The 18,367-nt window shown below is 36.6% G+C and overlaps 2 protein-coding genes across 4 annotated transcripts in view; one reads left to right on the top strand and one right to left on the bottom strand.

Annotated features, from left to right (window-relative positions):
* The window catches only part of LOC133639669 (aprataxin-like), an 80,438-nt gene that overhangs the window by 34,312 nt on the left and 27,759 nt on the right, over nucleotides 1-18,367 (top strand). Inside the window, exon 8 of one of the 2 annotated variants that reach the window (XM_062033174.1) lies at nucleotides 1,888-2,947. The exons of the other annotated variant lie outside the window; for it this stretch is intronic. The gene's annotated coding sequence lies outside the window, so the exon portion shown is untranslated. Of the gene's footprint in view, nucleotides 1-1,887; nucleotides 2,948-18,367 lie in introns of those variants that run through there. 2 annotated transcript variants of the gene reach the window in all.
* Nucleotides 2,804-18,367, bottom strand: part of LOC133639670 (voltage-dependent calcium channel gamma-3 subunit-like) — a 16,683-nt gene continuing 1,119 nt past the window's right edge. The window contains exons 2-4 of one of the 2 annotated variants that reach the window (XM_062033176.1): nucleotides 9,485-9,583; nucleotides 4,395-4,535; nucleotides 2,804-4,329 (exon numbers count right to left, since the gene is read on the bottom strand). In XM_062033176.1, the coding sequence (XP_061889160.1) occupies nucleotides 3,812-4,329; nucleotides 4,395-4,535; nucleotides 9,485-9,583 (758 nt within the window). In that variant the 3' untranslated portion in view covers nucleotides 2,804-3,811. The remainder of the gene's footprint in view (nucleotides 4,330-4,394; nucleotides 4,536-9,484; nucleotides 9,584-18,367) is intronic. The other variant, XM_062033177.1, reaches the window with a different exon arrangement.

The raw sequence follows: 18,367 nt of genomic DNA, 5'->3' as shown, positions 1-18,367 counted from the left end.
ACTGCGCAGCAAGTCACCTGGAAGGCTCCGCCTCCCCAAAATTCTGCACCCTGCTTTTTGCCTGCAGGCGGGACACAAAATGAAGCGTTTGCACACACTTGGCTCCATCTAAAAGTTTGCAAAATCGAAAAGTTTGCAAATAAAGGGTTTTGTAAATCGAGGTTCCGGTGCACTTGAATAAAAAACTGTTTTTTGTGATGAAGGAAAACATCGCACAATAAATGAAAAGTAAGTCGGACAATAAATGAGCTGCAACAGGCCATGCATGGACCCTGGGCCACATCTTGGACACCCCTGTCATACCTTCATTACGAAACACTCTACGTTGATTGGACCTTTTACACAAATTTGATCAATTTGTTTGTTTAGATTAAAGAAGTAAGAAAAGGATAGTGTCTATTAAGGCTGTCTTCAAACAGTCGAAGACTGGATAATTCAGGTGGAGGTATCCTCTTGACAAAGTTCATGATCCTTTCCCTGGCTCGCATGTAAAACTGTTTACTTCCTCTATTTAGTCAAGTTTGATGTCCTCTCGGTGCTGTGGCAGAACTGAGGACCGTACAAACTGCGCTTTGGCCTTTTTTTCAGGTGGAAAAAGTTGAAAGTCAGATCTTTGTTTTGTTCACTTTAACGAAAGACTGTATTCCTTGAACTAACTGTGGAATATTCAAGTAAGAAGTTCAAATACCGTAATTTCCGGACTATAAGCCGCACCTGACTATAAGCCGCACCAGCTAAATTTAGTGGAAAATACAGATTGCTCCATATATAAGCCGCACCCGACTATAAGCCGCAGGGTTTTGATGTGTAATTACCGTAGTATATAGGGGTTCCTGCTACCATGGAGGGGATTGTCGGGACAGAGATGACTGTTTGGGAACGCAAAGCGTCCCATTTATTAACTATAAATCTTTCAATCATTCAATCAAACTTTCACATCTTTGACATGGCGAACAGCATTCGTGCAGAGTACAAATAATACAACGGTGCAAAGTAATACAAAGTGCTCGCCTGTACGTTATCAAAATAACCAGCCTACCGGTATATGAAAAGTCAGTCTTTAATCATTGTGTCATCGTCTTCCTCCTGCGTACTAAAACCACCGAAATCCTCTTCGTCGGTGTCGGAGAATAACAGGCCGTAAATAAGCCGCACCCTTGTATAAGCCGCAGGGACCAGAACGAGGGGAAAAAGTAGCGGCTTATAGTCCGGAAATTACGGTACAATTCTGCTTAGGGTCCCAATTTAGCCCGAAGACCTCACTTATCTTGCAAACAACCAATATCTGAACCCAGGAAGTGTCGCTTGAACTTTAGTGCTATGAACTGGAACTGAACTGAACCAGCTGCTGGGGGCTTGTAACACGCGCTGCACTTGCCACACAGCAGAGGGCGCTGTTTCTACCGTTTTACTCTGGATGGACAATATTTTTATAACGTTTTTTTCCCCCCTATTGATGAATTCAAATAGTATCTTTTCCATATTGATTAGGTTGAACCTTTTTTCAGCAAACTTCCCTCTGGAAAGCATTTTTTGTTTGGAAAATAAAGAGACGTAAAACACAATAGCATTAGTATTTTGATTTATTGCTGTCCAAAACTGTTTCTTTAAACATTCAGAATACAAATATTTATAAAATTAAGATTTGTGCACATAAAGTAATCATGAACTCAAAGTGCCGTAATAAAGATGTTTTCTTATATTCTATAAATATATATTTCTCAGTTGCAATGAAATATTATGTACATTATTGTCCATATTTCTGTAAGGAGTCAACCTACAAAACTGTCAAAGTATGAAATACTTTTGTTGATTTTTACAATGACAGAGCATAACATAACTTGTATATATTGTGATTGACCACATGCTGTACTTACTCATCTGCAGAGAGCACCAGGCATGCACTACTTACTGCCTTCTGAAATACATCTCCTATTGAGAAGTCCCGCATCCTTGTGTGGAGCTCAGCCGACGACAAGGATCTGGTCAGAGTCAGGTTATTAAAATGTAGAATTGTTGTAAAATCTTGGTTACTAGTTTGTTGTGATCGTTTATTTAGTGGTGTGAAATACAATTGGGTGAGAATGTATTTTCTAATTGAAGGTGAGGCATTCATTTATTCAGGCTGGTCGCCCATGCATTGATGAAATGTTTGTTTTGATTTGAGGAAAAAACTATCCAACCATCCATCTTCTTGCACTTATGCCAAGACGGGTTGCGGGGGCAGCAACCTAAGCAGAGAAGGTCAGACTTCCCTCTCGTCAGATACTCTGTCCAGCTCCTGCCGAGGCGTTCCCAGGACAGCTGGGAAATATAGTCCCCCCCCCAACATGTCCTGGGTCTTCCCCGTAGCCTCTTACCGGTCGGAGTTCCCGAAACACCTCCCCAGGGAGGCTTTGGAGGGGCATCCTGACCAGAAGCCTGAACCAACTCCTCCATGTGGAGGACCAGCGGCTTTACTCTGCTTTTCATTAGGAATGATGTTTGAAACTGATTCTCCCGGTTGTTCGATAAGAAAAGAACCGATTCCAAGGGCTCAAATCCCTTTTTGAGAACCGGTTCCCGTTATCGGTAAAAAAAAAGAGTTGGTTCTTTATTCGAATCCCTGGGAACGAATCCCAAATGGGCAATGTTATGCCCATTTGATTGTAGACTCTTACTAACACCTTGTGGCGATATGAAAATACTACGCGTCAATAGTTTGGGCACTTCCGGGTTGACGACGTTAGTTAAGTTCATGAGACAATTGAGAAGTAGACAAGTTGTGTTAGCTCTTACAAGCCTTGGAAAAGATAAGTCTGTAAGTAAACTGTTTAACTTGTTTATGTAACTCAATATTAAAGTGGAAAGTGTTTAAGTTTGATACTAAGATGTTTATTAAAAAACGATTTTTGTGCACTGTTTCAATGGATGTTTTGAGGACTTAAAATGGCTGCCAGTCGTGTATTTCCACCATCAAAATAGTTTCAACACTCAGAAGTATTTGTTTGATGATAGTACTGTATATTTGTGTGACGCTAATATTTACATATTGTGTGTTACATTTCCGTATGTTAATTGAATCACATAGCTTATACATTTGTCATTGTGTGTATTTCAGTTGAAAAAATAAATAAATAACAGTCCAGTGCAAGACAAAAGTAAAGATAGGAAAAGATAAAGCAAGATCAACAACAATAAAGAGCCTAAATGGATTAATCTGTATTGGAACTTTATTAGACGTCTTGGATTGTTTGTTAGCTGTCTGCCTGTGTGTGTAGTTAGTATGTTCCAATAGCAGCAGAAGTGCACTTTTTGGAGAGTTGTATTATTTTTTAGTTTTGTGCCCAAGGGACTGATTTTATTTAACACTATATTATTATTTATACACCTTTAGTGATCACAGATACAGGTTGTTTTTGTGTTACTGTATATATTTGTTTTTCTGAAAAATCCCACTTTAATATACTTTGGGTAACAACAGTCAATATTTAATTATTTTATTTTTTTAGGGGGGTAACAGTCAATATTTATTTATTTTATTTTAGTTTTTTCTTATAAAATAAAAGTGAGCTTTTGTTAAACCAAATATTGTTTTTTTTCCATATACAACCACCTATCTGGGTTCGATAAGAGAATCGATAAGGAATCGGTTCGATAAGAGGATTCGATAATGGGCTCGAACTGGATCATTTCTTATCAAACATCATCCCTACTTCTCACCATATCTCTCATTTTGGAAAAAAACTCTACTGGATGTCAAAATGTTTTTATCTTTTGGTCTACAAGTTGTATTGAGGTCACCGTGGAGTCTTTGGACTTCTTTCAGTTCTCAGACCGGAGTGGTTCTTCTGCAGTTCCCGGGCAGCATGTCGGTGTCGTCAGCGGCTAAACCGTCCAACATGTCAACCTTACCGTCCTTCAGAGGCGAGGCCAGCGCGTACAACACAAAGTCCGAGCTCACCGTCAACGGCGTGGGCAAACTGGGCGGGGCCACCACCTTGGAGAGCGAGTTCTCCCGCACCAGGGACCCCCGGAGGGAGTTGGAGGCGGACTCGGCCATGCTGTGGTTGCTCCGGTTGCTGTACCCGCGGGGCCGGTTGTGGTAGTAGCGCTTGCTGCGGGGAAGCGCCGGCTTGATGAGGGAGGGCCGGCCTTTGGTGCGCAGCTGCCGGTGCTTCTCGATGAACACGTGCACCGCCAGCACGCCGACCATCTCCGCCAGCACGAAGGAAAGCGCCCCGAAGTAGAAGGACCAGCCGTAGGAGTAGCTCTTCTTGTTGTCGCTCTGGCTGGGGTCGCCCGAGTTGGCCGATATGTACACGATGATGCCGATGATGTTGCTGAGACCTGAGGAGCAAACGGTTGCCATGGTGATGCCCATTGTCTGGGGGCGTGCGGGTGAAGGGGCCGACCTGCTGAGACGAAGAGGATGCCCGCCGTGAGGATGACGTTGTGGCGCGACTTGTAGAACTCGCTGGCCGCCACGCACACGCCCCCCAGGAACAGCAGGCCCACGCTGAGGATGGGGAAGAGGCTGGATGCTCGCACGGCGCCTGGGGGGGAAAGAAACCTTTCAACCATGGAGATTTCCTGCTGGCTCGGAACGAGGGCGGACACGTTTCCCCTCCCTCTCCCATCTCTTTGCCCCGTCTAAATGATCCAGACAGCCTCTCTTTTGCACTCTTCTCCAATAAACTGATGGGTCAACTTAATTGGCGAGATCATCTCAAGGAGAAGTTCGGGTTCGGGTTCGAGTTCGGGGGAACATGTGCTGCTGGATACTCCTCTGAGAACTTCTTTCCTTTAAAGACATTGACGATACCAATTTGGAACTATGATAACTAGTAGGGATGTCCGATAATGGCTTTTTGCAGATATCCGATATTCCGATATTGTCCAACTCTTTAAGTACTGATGCCGATATCAACCAATACCGATATCAACCGATATATACCGTCGTGGAATTAACACATTATTATTAGGGATGTCCGATAATGGCTTTTTGCCGATATCCGATATGCCGATATTGTCCAACTCTTTAATTACCGATACCGATATCAACCGATATATATAGTCGTGGAATTAACACAATATTATGCCTAATTTGGACAACCAGGTATGGTGAAAATAAGGTACTTTTTAAAAAAATGAATCAAATAAAACAAGATAAATAAATTAAAAACATTTTCTTGAATAAAAAAGAAAGTAAAACAATATAAAAACAGTTACATAGAAACTAGTAATTAATGAAAATTTGTCAAATTAACTGTTAAAGGTTAGTACTATTAGTGGAGCAGCAGCACGCACAATCATGTGTGCTTACGGACTGTATCCCTTGCAGACTGTATTGATATATATTGATATATAATGTAGGAAGCAGAATATTAATAATAGAAAGAAACAACCCTTTTGTGTGAATGAGTGTAAATGGGGGAGGGAGGTTTTTTTGGGTTGGTGCACTAATTGTAAGTGTATCTTGTGTTTTTTATGTGGATTTAAGAAAAAAAACAAGAAAAAAATAAATAAATAAACGATACTGATAATAAAAAAAACGATACATATCATTTACGATATTACATTTTAACGCATTTATCGGCCGATAATATCGGCAGACCGATATTATCGGACATCTCTAATTATTATGCCTAATTTGGGCAACCAGGTATGGTGAAGATAAGGTACTTTTTAAAAAAAATGAATCAAATAAAATAAGATAAATAAATTAAAAACATTTTCTTGAATAAAAAAGAAAGTAAAACAATATAAAAACAGTTCCATAGAAACTAGTAATGAATGAAAATGAGTCAAATGAAGTGTTAAAGGTTAGTACTATTAGTGGAGCAGCAGCACGCACAATCATGTGTGCTTACGGACTGTATCCCTTGCAGACTGTATTGATATATATTGATATATAATGTAGGAAGCAGAATATTAATAACAGAAAGAAACAACCCTTTTGTGTGAATGAGTGTAAATGGGGGAAGGAGGTTTTTTGGGTTGGTGCACTAATTGTAAGTGTATCTTGTGTTTTTTATGTTGATTTAATTAAAAAAAACAAGAAAAAAAAACAAAAACAAAACGATACTGATAATAAAAAAACCGATACCGATAAGTTCCGATATTACATTTTAACGCATTTATCGGCCGATAATATCGGCAGACCGATATTATCGGACATCTCTAATTATTATGCCTAATTTGGACAACCAGGTATGGTGAAGATAAGGTACTTTTTAAAAAATTAATAAAATAAAATAAGATAAATAAATTAAAAACATTTTTTTGAATAAAAAAAGAAAGTACAACAATATAAAAACAGTTACATAGAAACTAGTAATGAATGAAAATGAGTAAAATTAACTGTTAAAGGTTAGTACTATTAGTGGAGCAGCAGCACGCACAATCATGTGTGCTTACGGACTGTATCCCTTGCAGACTGTATTGATATATATTGATATATCATGTAGGAAGCAGAATATTAATAACAGAAAGAAACAACCCTTTTGTGTGAATGAGTGTAAATGGGGGAGGGAGGTTTTTTGGGTTGGTGCACTAATTGTAAGTGTATCTTGTGTTTTTTATGTTGATTTAATTAAAAAAAACAAGAAAAAAAAACAAAAACAAAACGATACTGATAATAAAAAAACCGATACCGATAAGTTCCGATATTACATTTTAACGCATTTATCGGCCGATAATATCGGCAGACCGATATTATCGGACATCTCTAATTATTATGCCTAATTTGGACAACCAGGTATGGTGAAGATAAGGTACTTTTTAAAAAATTAATAAAATAAAATAAGATAAATAAATTAAAAACATTTTTTTGAATAAAAAAAGAAAGTACAACAATATAAAAACAGTTACATAGAAACTAGTAATGAATGAAAATGAGTACAATTAACTGTTAAAGGTTAGTACTATTAGTGGAGCAGCAGCACGCACAATCATGTGTGCTTACGGACTGTATCCCTTGCAGACTGTATTGATATATATTGATATATCATGTAGGAAGCAGAATATTAATAACAGAAAGAAACAACCCTTTTGTGTGAATGAGTGTAAATGTGGGAGGGAGGTTTTTTGGCTTGGTGCACTAATTGTAAGTGTATCTTGTGTTTTTTATGTGGATTTAATAAAAAAATAATTATTAAAAAAACCAACAAAAAAAAAACGATACCGATAATAAAAAAACGATACCGATAATTTCTGATATTACATTTTAAAGCATTTATTCATCTCTAATAACTAGGGATGTCCGATAATATCGGACTGCCGATATTGGCCGATAAATGCTTTAAAATGTAATATCTGAAATTATCGGTATCGGTTTCAAAAAGTAAAATGTATGACTTTTTAAAACGCCGCTGTGTACACGGCCGTAGGGAGAAGTACAGAGCAGTTGCGTCTCCCAGTCATACTTGCCAACCCTCCCCATTTTCCCGGGAGACTCCCCAAATTCAGTGCGATCCCCAAAATCTCCCGGGGCAACCATTCTCCCAAATTCCTCCCGATTTCCACCCAGACAACAATATTGGGGGCGTGCCTTAAAGACACTGCCTTTGCGTGGCGGCCCAGTCACATAATATATCTACGGCTTTTCACACACACAAGTGAATGCAAGGCATACTTGATCAACAGCCATACAGGTCACACTGAGGGTAGCCGTATAAACAAGTTTAACACTGTTACAAATATGCGCCACACTGTGAAGCCACACCAAACAAGAATGACAAACACATTTGGGGAGAACATCCGCACCGTAACACAACATAAACACAACACAACAAATACCCAGAATCCCTTGGAGCACTAACTCTTCTGGGATGCTCCAATATACACCCCCCGCTACCCCCCCACCATCTCAATCTCCTCATGCTCTGTTAGGGAGAGCATGTCCCAAATTCCAAGCTGCTGTTTTGAGGCATGTTAACAAAAATAATGCACTTTGTGACTTCAATAATAAATATGGCAGTGCCATGTTGGCATTTTGTTACATAACTTGAGTTGATTTATTGTGGAAAACCTTGTTACATTGTTTAATGCATCCAGCGGGGCATCACAACAAAATGAGGCATAATAATGTGTTCATTCCACCACTGTATATATCGGTATCGCTTGATATCGGAATCGGTATTTAAGAGTTGGACAATATCAGATATCGGAAAAAAAGCCATTATTGGACATCTCTAGTGATAACAGAGTCTGTCGACAAATTCGGAAGACGACGGCAGGCGTTCGAGGCGCCCAAAAGCCGCCCGTGGCGATGGATGTGTTGGAGCTGTGAGCACTCGGACTTTGCCGATCTCGGAATTGAATTGCAAATTGGATAACATCTCGGGTAAGCTTTCCCCTGTGCGCTGTGAAATTATTTGAGAGCCACCTTTTGGAATGTGTTTGCTCACCTAACCAAAAAAAACAATCCTTCTTTACAGTTGGACTCCGTGTGCTGCAAACACCCCAGTGAGACCAGTGCAGCGAAAGACGCCCTGAAGAATCCCCCCCCACCCCCCTTCTTCAAAAACACTCGGTATGTTGACGCCGTTCCGGGAACGCAGAGCGTTGTGGCGGCTTACAAAGCAGCGCCCTGATGGCTGCAGCTTCGGACCGGACACTAGTACGCATATCTAGCTTTTGTGCTAATATGTGCTTAGCTGCTGTGTAGCTGCTAGCTCCCAGTAGCCTACAGGCCATAATATTCAAAATACCCCCGCTTTTGTACCTCTGCACGAGATGATACTGTTTCTCCAATACTTAGTATATAAGATAGTGTGTGTGTGTATTTTATAGTTAATACAGAGCAGTAATTCATTTAATCCTGCTCAGTGGCCTAGTGGTTGAGATGGGTAGGTTGTGAGTTCAAACCCCGGCCGAGTCATACCAAAGACTATAAAAATGGGAGCCATTACCTCCCTGCTTGGCACTCAGCATCAAAGCTTGGAATTGGGGGTTAAATCACCAAAAAGGATTCCTGGGCGCGGCCACCGCTGCTGCTCCCTGCTCCCCTCACCTCCCAGGGGGTGAACAAGGGGATGGGTCAAATGCAGAGAAAAATGTCGCCACACCTAGTGTGTGTGTGACTACTTTAATTTAGATTACTTTGAGTAATTATTGCTTCTGGAGTCATTAGTCTTGACTTGGTCTTCCTGTCAAGTCAGACCAGCATCATGAGGACATCAGCCTGGTCCGGCCTAGTCCTAGTCCAGCCTAGTCCTAGTCCAGCTTGTCCTAGTCCAGCCTAGTCCCAGTCCTAGTCCAGTTTGTCCTATTCCAGCCTAGTCCTAGTCCAGCTTGTCCTTCACATTCTGCTGGCTATTTCTGATCATTCTTCCATTGGCCCATGGAGAGTTCCGCCCGGCTACAACACCCGTAATGAGTCACACACAGTTGGTGTTGTTATGGCACAGCTGTGTTGGCCCGTAGAAAGTTCCGCCCGGCCACAACACCCGTAACGAGTCACACACAGTTGGTGTTGTTGTGGCACAGCTGTGATACTCACGTAGCAAATATTCTGCAGCGTCCTGCTCGTAATCTGCATCCTCTGCAAAATGATCAATGTCCTTGCAAACGCCTCGGAATGTTCCTGCAGGGAAGAAAACTATTTACACATTTAACGACCAAAGTATGCCACAGAACAGGCTATACTAGCAAACATGTTTGCTAGTATAGCCTGTTCCGCTATAAAGTATAACACAGAACAGGCTATACTCGCAATCATGTTTGCTAATATAGCCTGTTCTGCTATAAAGTCAGGCTATACTAGGAAACATGTTTGCTAGTATAGCCTGTTCCGCTATAAAGTATAACACAGAACAGGCTATACTAGCAAACATGTTTGCTAGTATAGCCTGTTCTGTTATAAAGTCAGGCTATAGTAGCAAACCTGTTTGCTACTATAGCCTGTACTGCTATAAAGTCAGGCTATACTAGCAAACATGTTTGCTAGTATAGCCTGCTCTGCTATAAAGTCAGGCTATACTAGCAAACATGTTTGCTAGTATAGCCTGCTCTGCTATAAAGTCAGGCTATACTAGGAAACATGTTTGCTAGTATAGCCTGTACTGCTATAAAGCATACCACAGAACAGGCTATACTAGCAAACATGTTTGCTAGTGTAGCCTGTTCTGTTCTAAAGTCAGGCTATAGTAGCAAACCTGTTTGCTACTATAGCCTGTACTGCTATAAAGTCAGGCTATACTAGCAAACATGTTTGCTAGTATAGCCTGCTCTGCTATAAAGTCAGGCTATACTAGGAAACATGTTTGCTAGTATAGCCTGTACTGCTATAAAGTACACCACAGAACAGGCTATACTAGCAAACATGTTTGCTAGTATAGCCTGTTTTGTTATAAAGTCAGGCTATAGTAGCAAACCTGTTTGCTACTATAGCCTGTACTGCTATAAAGTCAGGCTATACTAACAAACATGTTTGCTAGTATAGCCTGTTCTGTTCTAAAGTCAGGCTATAGTAGCAAACCTGCTTGCTACTATAGCCTGCTCTGCTATAAAGTCAGGCTATACTAGGAAACATGTTTGCTAGTATAGCCTGTACTGCTATAAAGTATACCACAGAACAGGCTATAGTAGCAAACATGTTTGCTAGTATAGCCTGTACTGCTATAAAGTCAGGCTATAGTAGCAAACCTGTTTGCTACTATAGCCTGTTCTGGGGTATACTTTATAGCAAGGGTGTCCAAACCTTTTCCATTGAGGGCCCATTGAAAAATGAAAGCATGCGGGGGCCATTTTGATATTTTTTCTTTTTAAAAGCAATACAACATCTATTGTATTTATTTTTTAACTTTTAGGGCTCCCTTCAAGTTTGGTCTCAGAATTGTTTTTATAAACTATATACAGTAGGTAAGGGATTCGTATGGCCCCATTCCTGGGTGGGGTTGATAATCGGCAATGCAGTCTGCTGAAAATGATGGAAAGCGCCACTCTACATAGCAACTGACGCCGTGGTCAAAATTGGAATAGCCACAAAAACACATTTGAGGATATTCAGCACTCAACTGCCCTCTGGTGGCTAAGGTGGATAGCAACACATCTGGAGATGAACTTCAAATCTATTTGTAGATATGAAGTTTTCTTTTTTTAGTTTTTTGATGTTCAATGTCAAAGAAAACATGTTTTTTATGGCTTAAATACCATTTTTAAAAAAAAGAAAGGCTAAAAGCACTTTTTAAATCAGGCTTTTTACTAATCAGCAGTACAAAATGGATGGATGTTACTTTTATGTTGTTTTCTGTCTTATTTATGGCTATTGTTACTATCATTATTCTCTCAGTGTTATGTTTTTATTAACGTATTAATGTTACATTTATGTTTTATTTTTACATATGTTTTATCATATGTTTCATACTATTTATTTAGATTAATTTGAGTAATTCCCCACTGTGGATGCCTCAAATGTGGTGTTTTTCCTCAAACCCTTCGTGCCATGTTTTGTTTTGTTTTTGACAATAGTGGTGTGTGTGTGTGTGTGTGTGTGTGTGTGTGTGTGTGTGTGTGTGTGTGTGTGTGTGTGTGTGTGTGTGTGTGTGTGTGTGTGTGTGTGTGTGTGTGTGTAAGTGAAAAGTGTTTTGATTAGAAAATATGACAAAAGTCCCAGTAGAATATTTACTATGAAGTACTCGGGGCCTCTAAACAAGTCAATGATTCATAACAACATTGATTTTGATTCATTAGGATTTTTTGGAGCGCTGACAGTTTCAAAATAAAATGTCTCTAAAAGTCTCGGGACACAAAAAGACACACTCAAAAAAAAGTGTTCAAAATAAGTCATGTAAGGAATTTTTTGATTTTTATTTCAATGCTTAAAACTCTAGATCAGGGGTCGGCAACCCGCGGCTCTAGCGCCGCCCTAGTGGCTCTCTGAAGCTTTTTCAAAAATGTATGAAAAATGGAAAAAGACGAGGGGAAAAAAATCAATTTTTTGTTTTAATATGGTTTCTGTAGGACAAACATGACACAAACCTCCCTAATTGTTATAAATCACACTGTTTATATTAAACATGCTTCACTGATTCGAGTATTTGGCGAGCGCCGTTTTGTCCTACTAATTTTGGCGGTCCTTGAACTCACCTTGTTTACATGTACAACTTTCTCCGACTTCCTAGGACGTGTTTTATGCCACTTCTTTTTCTGTCTCATTTTGTCCACCACACTTTTAATTGTGTGCGTGAATGCACAAAGGTGAGTTTTGTTGATGTTATTGACTCGTGTGGAGTGCTAATCAGACATATTTGGTCACTGCATGGCTGCAAGCTAATCGATGCTAACATGCTATTTAGGCTAGCTATATGTACATATTGCATCATTATGCCTCATTTGTAGCTATATTTGAGCTCATTTAGTTTCCTTTAAGTCCTCTTTATTCAATTTATATCTCATGACACACTATCTGGTTTTGTTGGTTATTGACTTGTGTGGAGTGCTAATTAGACATATTTGGTCACTGCATGACTGCAAGCTAATCGATGCTAACATGCTATTTAGGCTAGCTATATGTGCATATTGCATCATTATGCCTCATTTGTAGTTATATTTGAGCTCATTTAGTGTCCTTTAAGTCCTCTTAATTCAATTTATATCTCATAACACACTATCTGTATGTAATATGGCTTTTAATTTGTTGTGGCTCCAGACAGATTTGTTTTTGTATTTTTGGTCCAATATGGCTCTTTCCACATTTTGGGTTGCCGACCCCTGCACTAGATCAACTTCAGATTGTATTTATGATATTTTTAAAATGTTTTTTTTGTGTTTAATGCCCTTTTTGTCGAAAAAAAACAATTTTTTGTACGGCAAATACTGAAAATATGCAATATTTTCCCTACAAAATATTTGAATTTAAATGTTTGGATGCGAAGTAATTGAAGCCTTCAAGAGGTCAATGATTCATAACAAAATTGATTTAAATTATTTATTTTTTTTAGCAATTAGTTCTAGAGCAAGCTCAGCCGATAGAGCTTTGTGTTATTAGAGTCAACATTGCAACTTTTTCATCTCAGCTCTTCACTCTTTTATTCCACTTTTTAATGTGTTTTGTAATACAATATTTAGAATGTGCCGAAGGCCGCACTTTGGACACCAATCTTTTATTGCGTGTGTGTGTGTGTGTGTGTGTGTGTGTGTGTGTGTGTGTGTGTGTGTGTGTGTGTGTGTGTGTGTGTGTGTGTGTGTGTGTGTGTGTGTGTGTGTGTGTGTGTGAGTGAAAAGTGATTTGATTAGAAAATCTGACAAAAGTCACAGTAGAATATTTACTATGAAGTACTCGGGGCCTCTAAACAAGTCAATGATTCATAACAACATTGATTTTGATTCATTAGGATTTTTTGGAGCACTGACAGTTTCAAAATAAAATGTCTCTAAAAGTCTCGGGACACAAAAAGACACTCAAAAAAAAGTGTTAAAAATAAGGAATTTTTTTATTTTTATTTCAATGCTTAAAACTCTAGATCAACTTCAGATTGTATTTATGATATTTTTTAAATGTTTTTTTTGTGTTTAATGCCCTTTTTGTCGAAAAAAAAAAATAATTTATACGGCAAATACTGAAAATATGCAATATTTTCCGCACAAAAATATTTGAAAGTAAATGTTTTGATGCGAAGTAATTGAAGCCTTCAATAGGTCAATGATTCATAACAACATTGATTTTGATTCATTAGGATTTTTTGGAGCGCTGACAGTTTCAAAATAAAATGTCTCTAAAAGTCTCGGGACCCAAAAAGACACTCAAAAAAAGTGTTAAAAATAAGGAATTTATTTATTTTTATTTCAATGCTTAAAACTCTAGATCAACTTCAGATTGTATTTATGATATTTTTAAAATGTTTTTTTTGTGTTTAATGCCCTTTTTGTCGAAAAAAAAACATTTTTATACGGCAAAAACTGAAAATATGCAATATTTTCCCCACAAAAATATTTGAAAGTAAATGTTTGGATGCGAAGTAATTGAAGCCTTCAATAGGTCAATGATTCATAACAACATTGATTTTGATTCATTAGGATTTTTTGGAGCGCTGACAGTTTCAAAATAAAATGTCTCTAAAAGTCTCGAGACCCAAAAAGACCGACTCACAAAAAGTGTTAAAAATAAGTCATGTGAGGAATTATTTGATTTTTATTTCAATGCTTAAAACTGTAGATCAAATTCAGATTGTATTTATGATATTTTTTAAATGTTTTTTTTTGTGTGTTTAATGCCCGTTTTGTCGGGGGAAAAAAATAATTTATACGGCAAATACTGAAAATATGCAATATTTTCCCTACAAAAATATTTGAAAGTAAATGTTTTGATGCAAAGTAATTGAAGCCTTCAAGAGGTCAATGATTCATAACAACATTGATTTTGATTCATTAGGATTTTTTGGAGCGCTGACAGTTTCAAAATAAAATCGCTCTAAAAGTCTCGGGACACAAAAAGACACTCAAAAAAAAGTGTTAAAAATAAGTCATGTAAGGAATTTTTTATTTTTTATTTCAATGCTTAAAAGTCTAGATCAACTTCAGATTGTATTTATGATATTTTTAAAATGTTTTTTGTTGTGTTTAATGCCCTTTTTGTCGAAAAAAAAAATTTTTTTATACGGCAAATACTGAAAATATGCAATATTTTCCCTACAAAATATTTGAATTTAAATGTTTTGATGCGAAGTAATTGAAGCCTTCAATTGGTCAATGATTCATAACAACATTGATTTTGATTCATTAGGATTTTTTGGAGCGCTGACAGTTTCAAAATAAAATGTCTCTAAAAGTCTCGGGACCCAAAAAGACACTCAAAAAAAGTGTTAAAAATAAGGAATTTATTTATTTTTATTTCAATGCTTAAAACTCTAGATCAACTTCAGATTGTATTTATGATATTTTTAAAATGTTTTTTTTGTGTTTAATGCCCTTTTTGTCGAAAAAAAAACATTTTTATACGGCAAAAACTGAAAATATGCAATATTTTCCCCACAAAAATATTTGAAAGTAAATGTTTGGATGCAAAGTAATTGAAGCCTTCAATAGGTCAATGATTCATAACAACATTGATTTTGATTCATTAGGATTTTTTGGAGCGCTGACAGTTTCAAAATAAAATGTCTCTAAAAGTCTCGAGACCCAAAAAGACCGACTCACAAAAAGTGTTAAAAATAAGTCATGTGAGGAATTATTTGATTTTTATTTCAATGCTTAAAACTCTAGATCAAATTCAGATTGTATTTATGATATTTTTTAAATGTTTTTTTTGTGTGTTTAATGCCCGTTTTGTCGGGGGAAAAAAATAATTTATACGGCAAATACTGAAAATATGCAATATTTTCCCTACAAAAATATTTGAAAGTAAATGTTTTGATGCAAAGTAATTGAAGCCTTCAAGAGGTCAATGATTCATTAGGATTTTTTGGAGCGCTGACAGTTTCAAAATAAAATCGCTCTAAAAGTCTCGGGACACAAAAAGACACTCAAAAAAAAGTGTTAAAAATAAGTCATGTAAGGAATTTTTTATTTTTTATTTCAATGCTTAAAAGTCTAGATCAACTTCAGATTGTATTTATGATATTTTTTAAATGTTTTTTTTGTGTTTAATGCCCTTTTTGTCGAAAAAAAAACATTTTTATACGGCAAAAACTGAAAATATGCAATATTTTCCCTACAAAAATATTTGAAAGTAAATGTTTTGATGCAAAGTAATTGACGCCTTCAAGAGGTCAATGATTCATAACAACATTGATTTTGATTCATTAGGATTTTTTGGAGCGCTGACAGTTTCAAAATAAAATGTCTCTAAAAGTCTCGAGACCCAAAAAGACCGACTCACAAAAAGTGTTAAAAATAAGTCATGTAAGGAATTTTTTAATTTTTATTTCAATGCTTAAAACTCTAGATCAACTTCAGATTGTATTTATGATATTTTTTTAAATGTTTTTTTTGTGTTTAATGCCCTTTTTGTCGAAAAAAAAAAAAAAATTATACGGCAAATACTGAAAATATGCAATATTTTCCCTACAAAAATATTTGAAAGTAAATGTTTTGATGCGAAGTAATTGAAGCCTTCAATTGGTCAATGATTCATAACAAAATTGACTTAAATTATTTTTTTTAGCAATTAGTTCTAGAGCAAGAAACCTCAGCCTATAGAGCTTTGTGTTGTTAGAGTCAACATTTCAGCTCTTCATTCTTTTATTCCACTTTTTAATGTGTTTTGTAATAGAATATTTAGAATGTGCCGGGGGCCGCACTTTGGTCACCAATCTTTCATTGCATGACATACTTTGAGCCAGCACACCTTCCACGCCTCTCTGATAGTGACTTGCATAACGCTTAATGGGATGTCTGATGGACGTCAGCATCGATCTCTCGGCTTTGGCGCAGGTTCTTCTTCCAATGACTGACCTTCTGTTAGTTTGTTTCTCCCTTTATATTTACGTAGTTGTGTGAACAAACTGTTTCTGGTCTGATGATCGTGGTCACAAAAGTGAGCAGAGTGCGGGAATATTTGGGTTCATCATTCAAAACTGACTGCTGTGATCTGTAGGAAACTTTAAATAAAAGTTCAAAACAGATGAAAAAAAGGTAGAAAATTGTCAAATGATTTTGGACTAATTGTGTCTTTTATGACGTCACTACAGAAGGACACGGGTGCTGCCAAGGTGGGAAAATTGTGATGCCGACCATAGAAGAACGCCACATCATTTCAATTAATGGTCAGTCAATTTTTTTCCCCTCAGTATGCAGAGGTTAACTTCTTATTACACTTTTATGACAGTCAACAAAGGCAGCAAGCACTGAATCAATCAAATATGATTTATGTTTAATACACAGGTGAGTGGCAACGCAGACAGCTTTAATAATCATAATCATATTAATACATTTCATGTATAAGCACCTTTCAAATAACCCGAGGACACTTTAACAATAACCAGATAACATAATTAAGAGATAATGGTAAAACAACAAAGAAGAAAATAAAAAAGTATAAAACATTTTAAAATATATGTAAAAATAAAGTATAAATAACACATGAATAAAAACATAACATTGAGGGAATAATAGTAGTAATAATAGCAATCAATGAAATAGAAATAAATAGAAACCTAAAAAGAATTGATGGTCAGTAAAAAGTTTCAAGATTTTACTATTTTACTTTTTATCCATTTAGGATTAAAAAAAAAGTTTTTCAAGTAAATGTACACAATAATACGTGCATTGAAAGGAAAGTATATTATCCCAATAGAAGATTAAAATGTTTGTTATAATGTAGGATTTATTTAAATAACACTCAGTGGTCGACTGTTGAAAGTTTGTCTTTAAATATTATTTTCTTGTCTGCAAATAATATTTTTTTGTCTTTAAAAAATCTTTTCTTGTCTTTGAATATTTTCTTGTCTTTATTCTTTTCTTGTCTGTAAATAATATTTTATTGTCTTTAAATAATCTTTTCTTGTCTTTAAATAATCTTTCCTGTTTTTTAATTAATCTTTTCTTGTCTTTAAATAATCTTTCCTGTTTTTTAATTAATCATTTCTTGTCTTCAAATATTTTCTTGTCTTTAAATAATCTTTCCTGTTTTTTAATTAATCTTTTCTTGTCTTTAAATAATATTTTCTTGTCTTTAAATAATATTTCCTGTTTTTTAATTAATATTTTCTTGTCTTTAAATAATCTTTCCTGTTTTTTAATTAATATTTTCTTGTCTTTAAATAATCTTTCCTGTTTTTTAATTAATCTTTTCTTGTCTTTAAATAATCTTTTATTGTCTTTGAATAATATTTTCTTGTCTTTAAATAATCTTTCCTGTTTTTTAATTAATATTTATCTTGTCTTTAAATAAGAGGTGAGAAGTGCAGCAGTGGTCATCACCATGGCAACCATTTACAACCAATGATGTGAGCGTGGTGTTGACTTAATCCTCTGCTTCAATGTTATTTCATCTCATCAACAAAAAGGTGGTCATAATACCACTAATTACTAATTACCTTACACTTTGTTGTTAGTTGTCTTGCTCCCAATGACCTTTGACCCTCTGAATGCCTTTCAATGTTTACTCTCACACACACACACACACACACAGGGATATATTGACAAATATGTCCCGATGTGCAGCGCTGATTGAAGCAGTATTGATGAGGTGAGTCCATCGCCATGGTTACCAAAACAACATGACAAGGACATATAGAAAGGCATCGGTTGTATTAAACACCATCATTTATGCTTTGTATTAAACACCATCATTCATGCTGCTCACACACGCACACACACGTAAATGTCACGTCACACACCAATTAAAGTCACATTCAAATAAGGGTGCACAAAAAAATGGATTCACAATGAAATCGTGATTATAATTTAACCCAATTGATTCATACCTTTCAAAAATGTATAT

This window comes from Entelurus aequoreus, linkage group LG22, assembly GCF_033978785.1.
Source record: "Entelurus aequoreus isolate RoL-2023_Sb linkage group LG22, RoL_Eaeq_v1.1, whole genome shotgun sequence".
Classification (NCBI taxonomy): domain Eukaryota; kingdom Metazoa; phylum Chordata; class Actinopteri; order Syngnathiformes; family Syngnathidae; genus Entelurus; species Entelurus aequoreus.
This window is presented reverse-complemented; position numbering and strand designations above follow the sequence as displayed.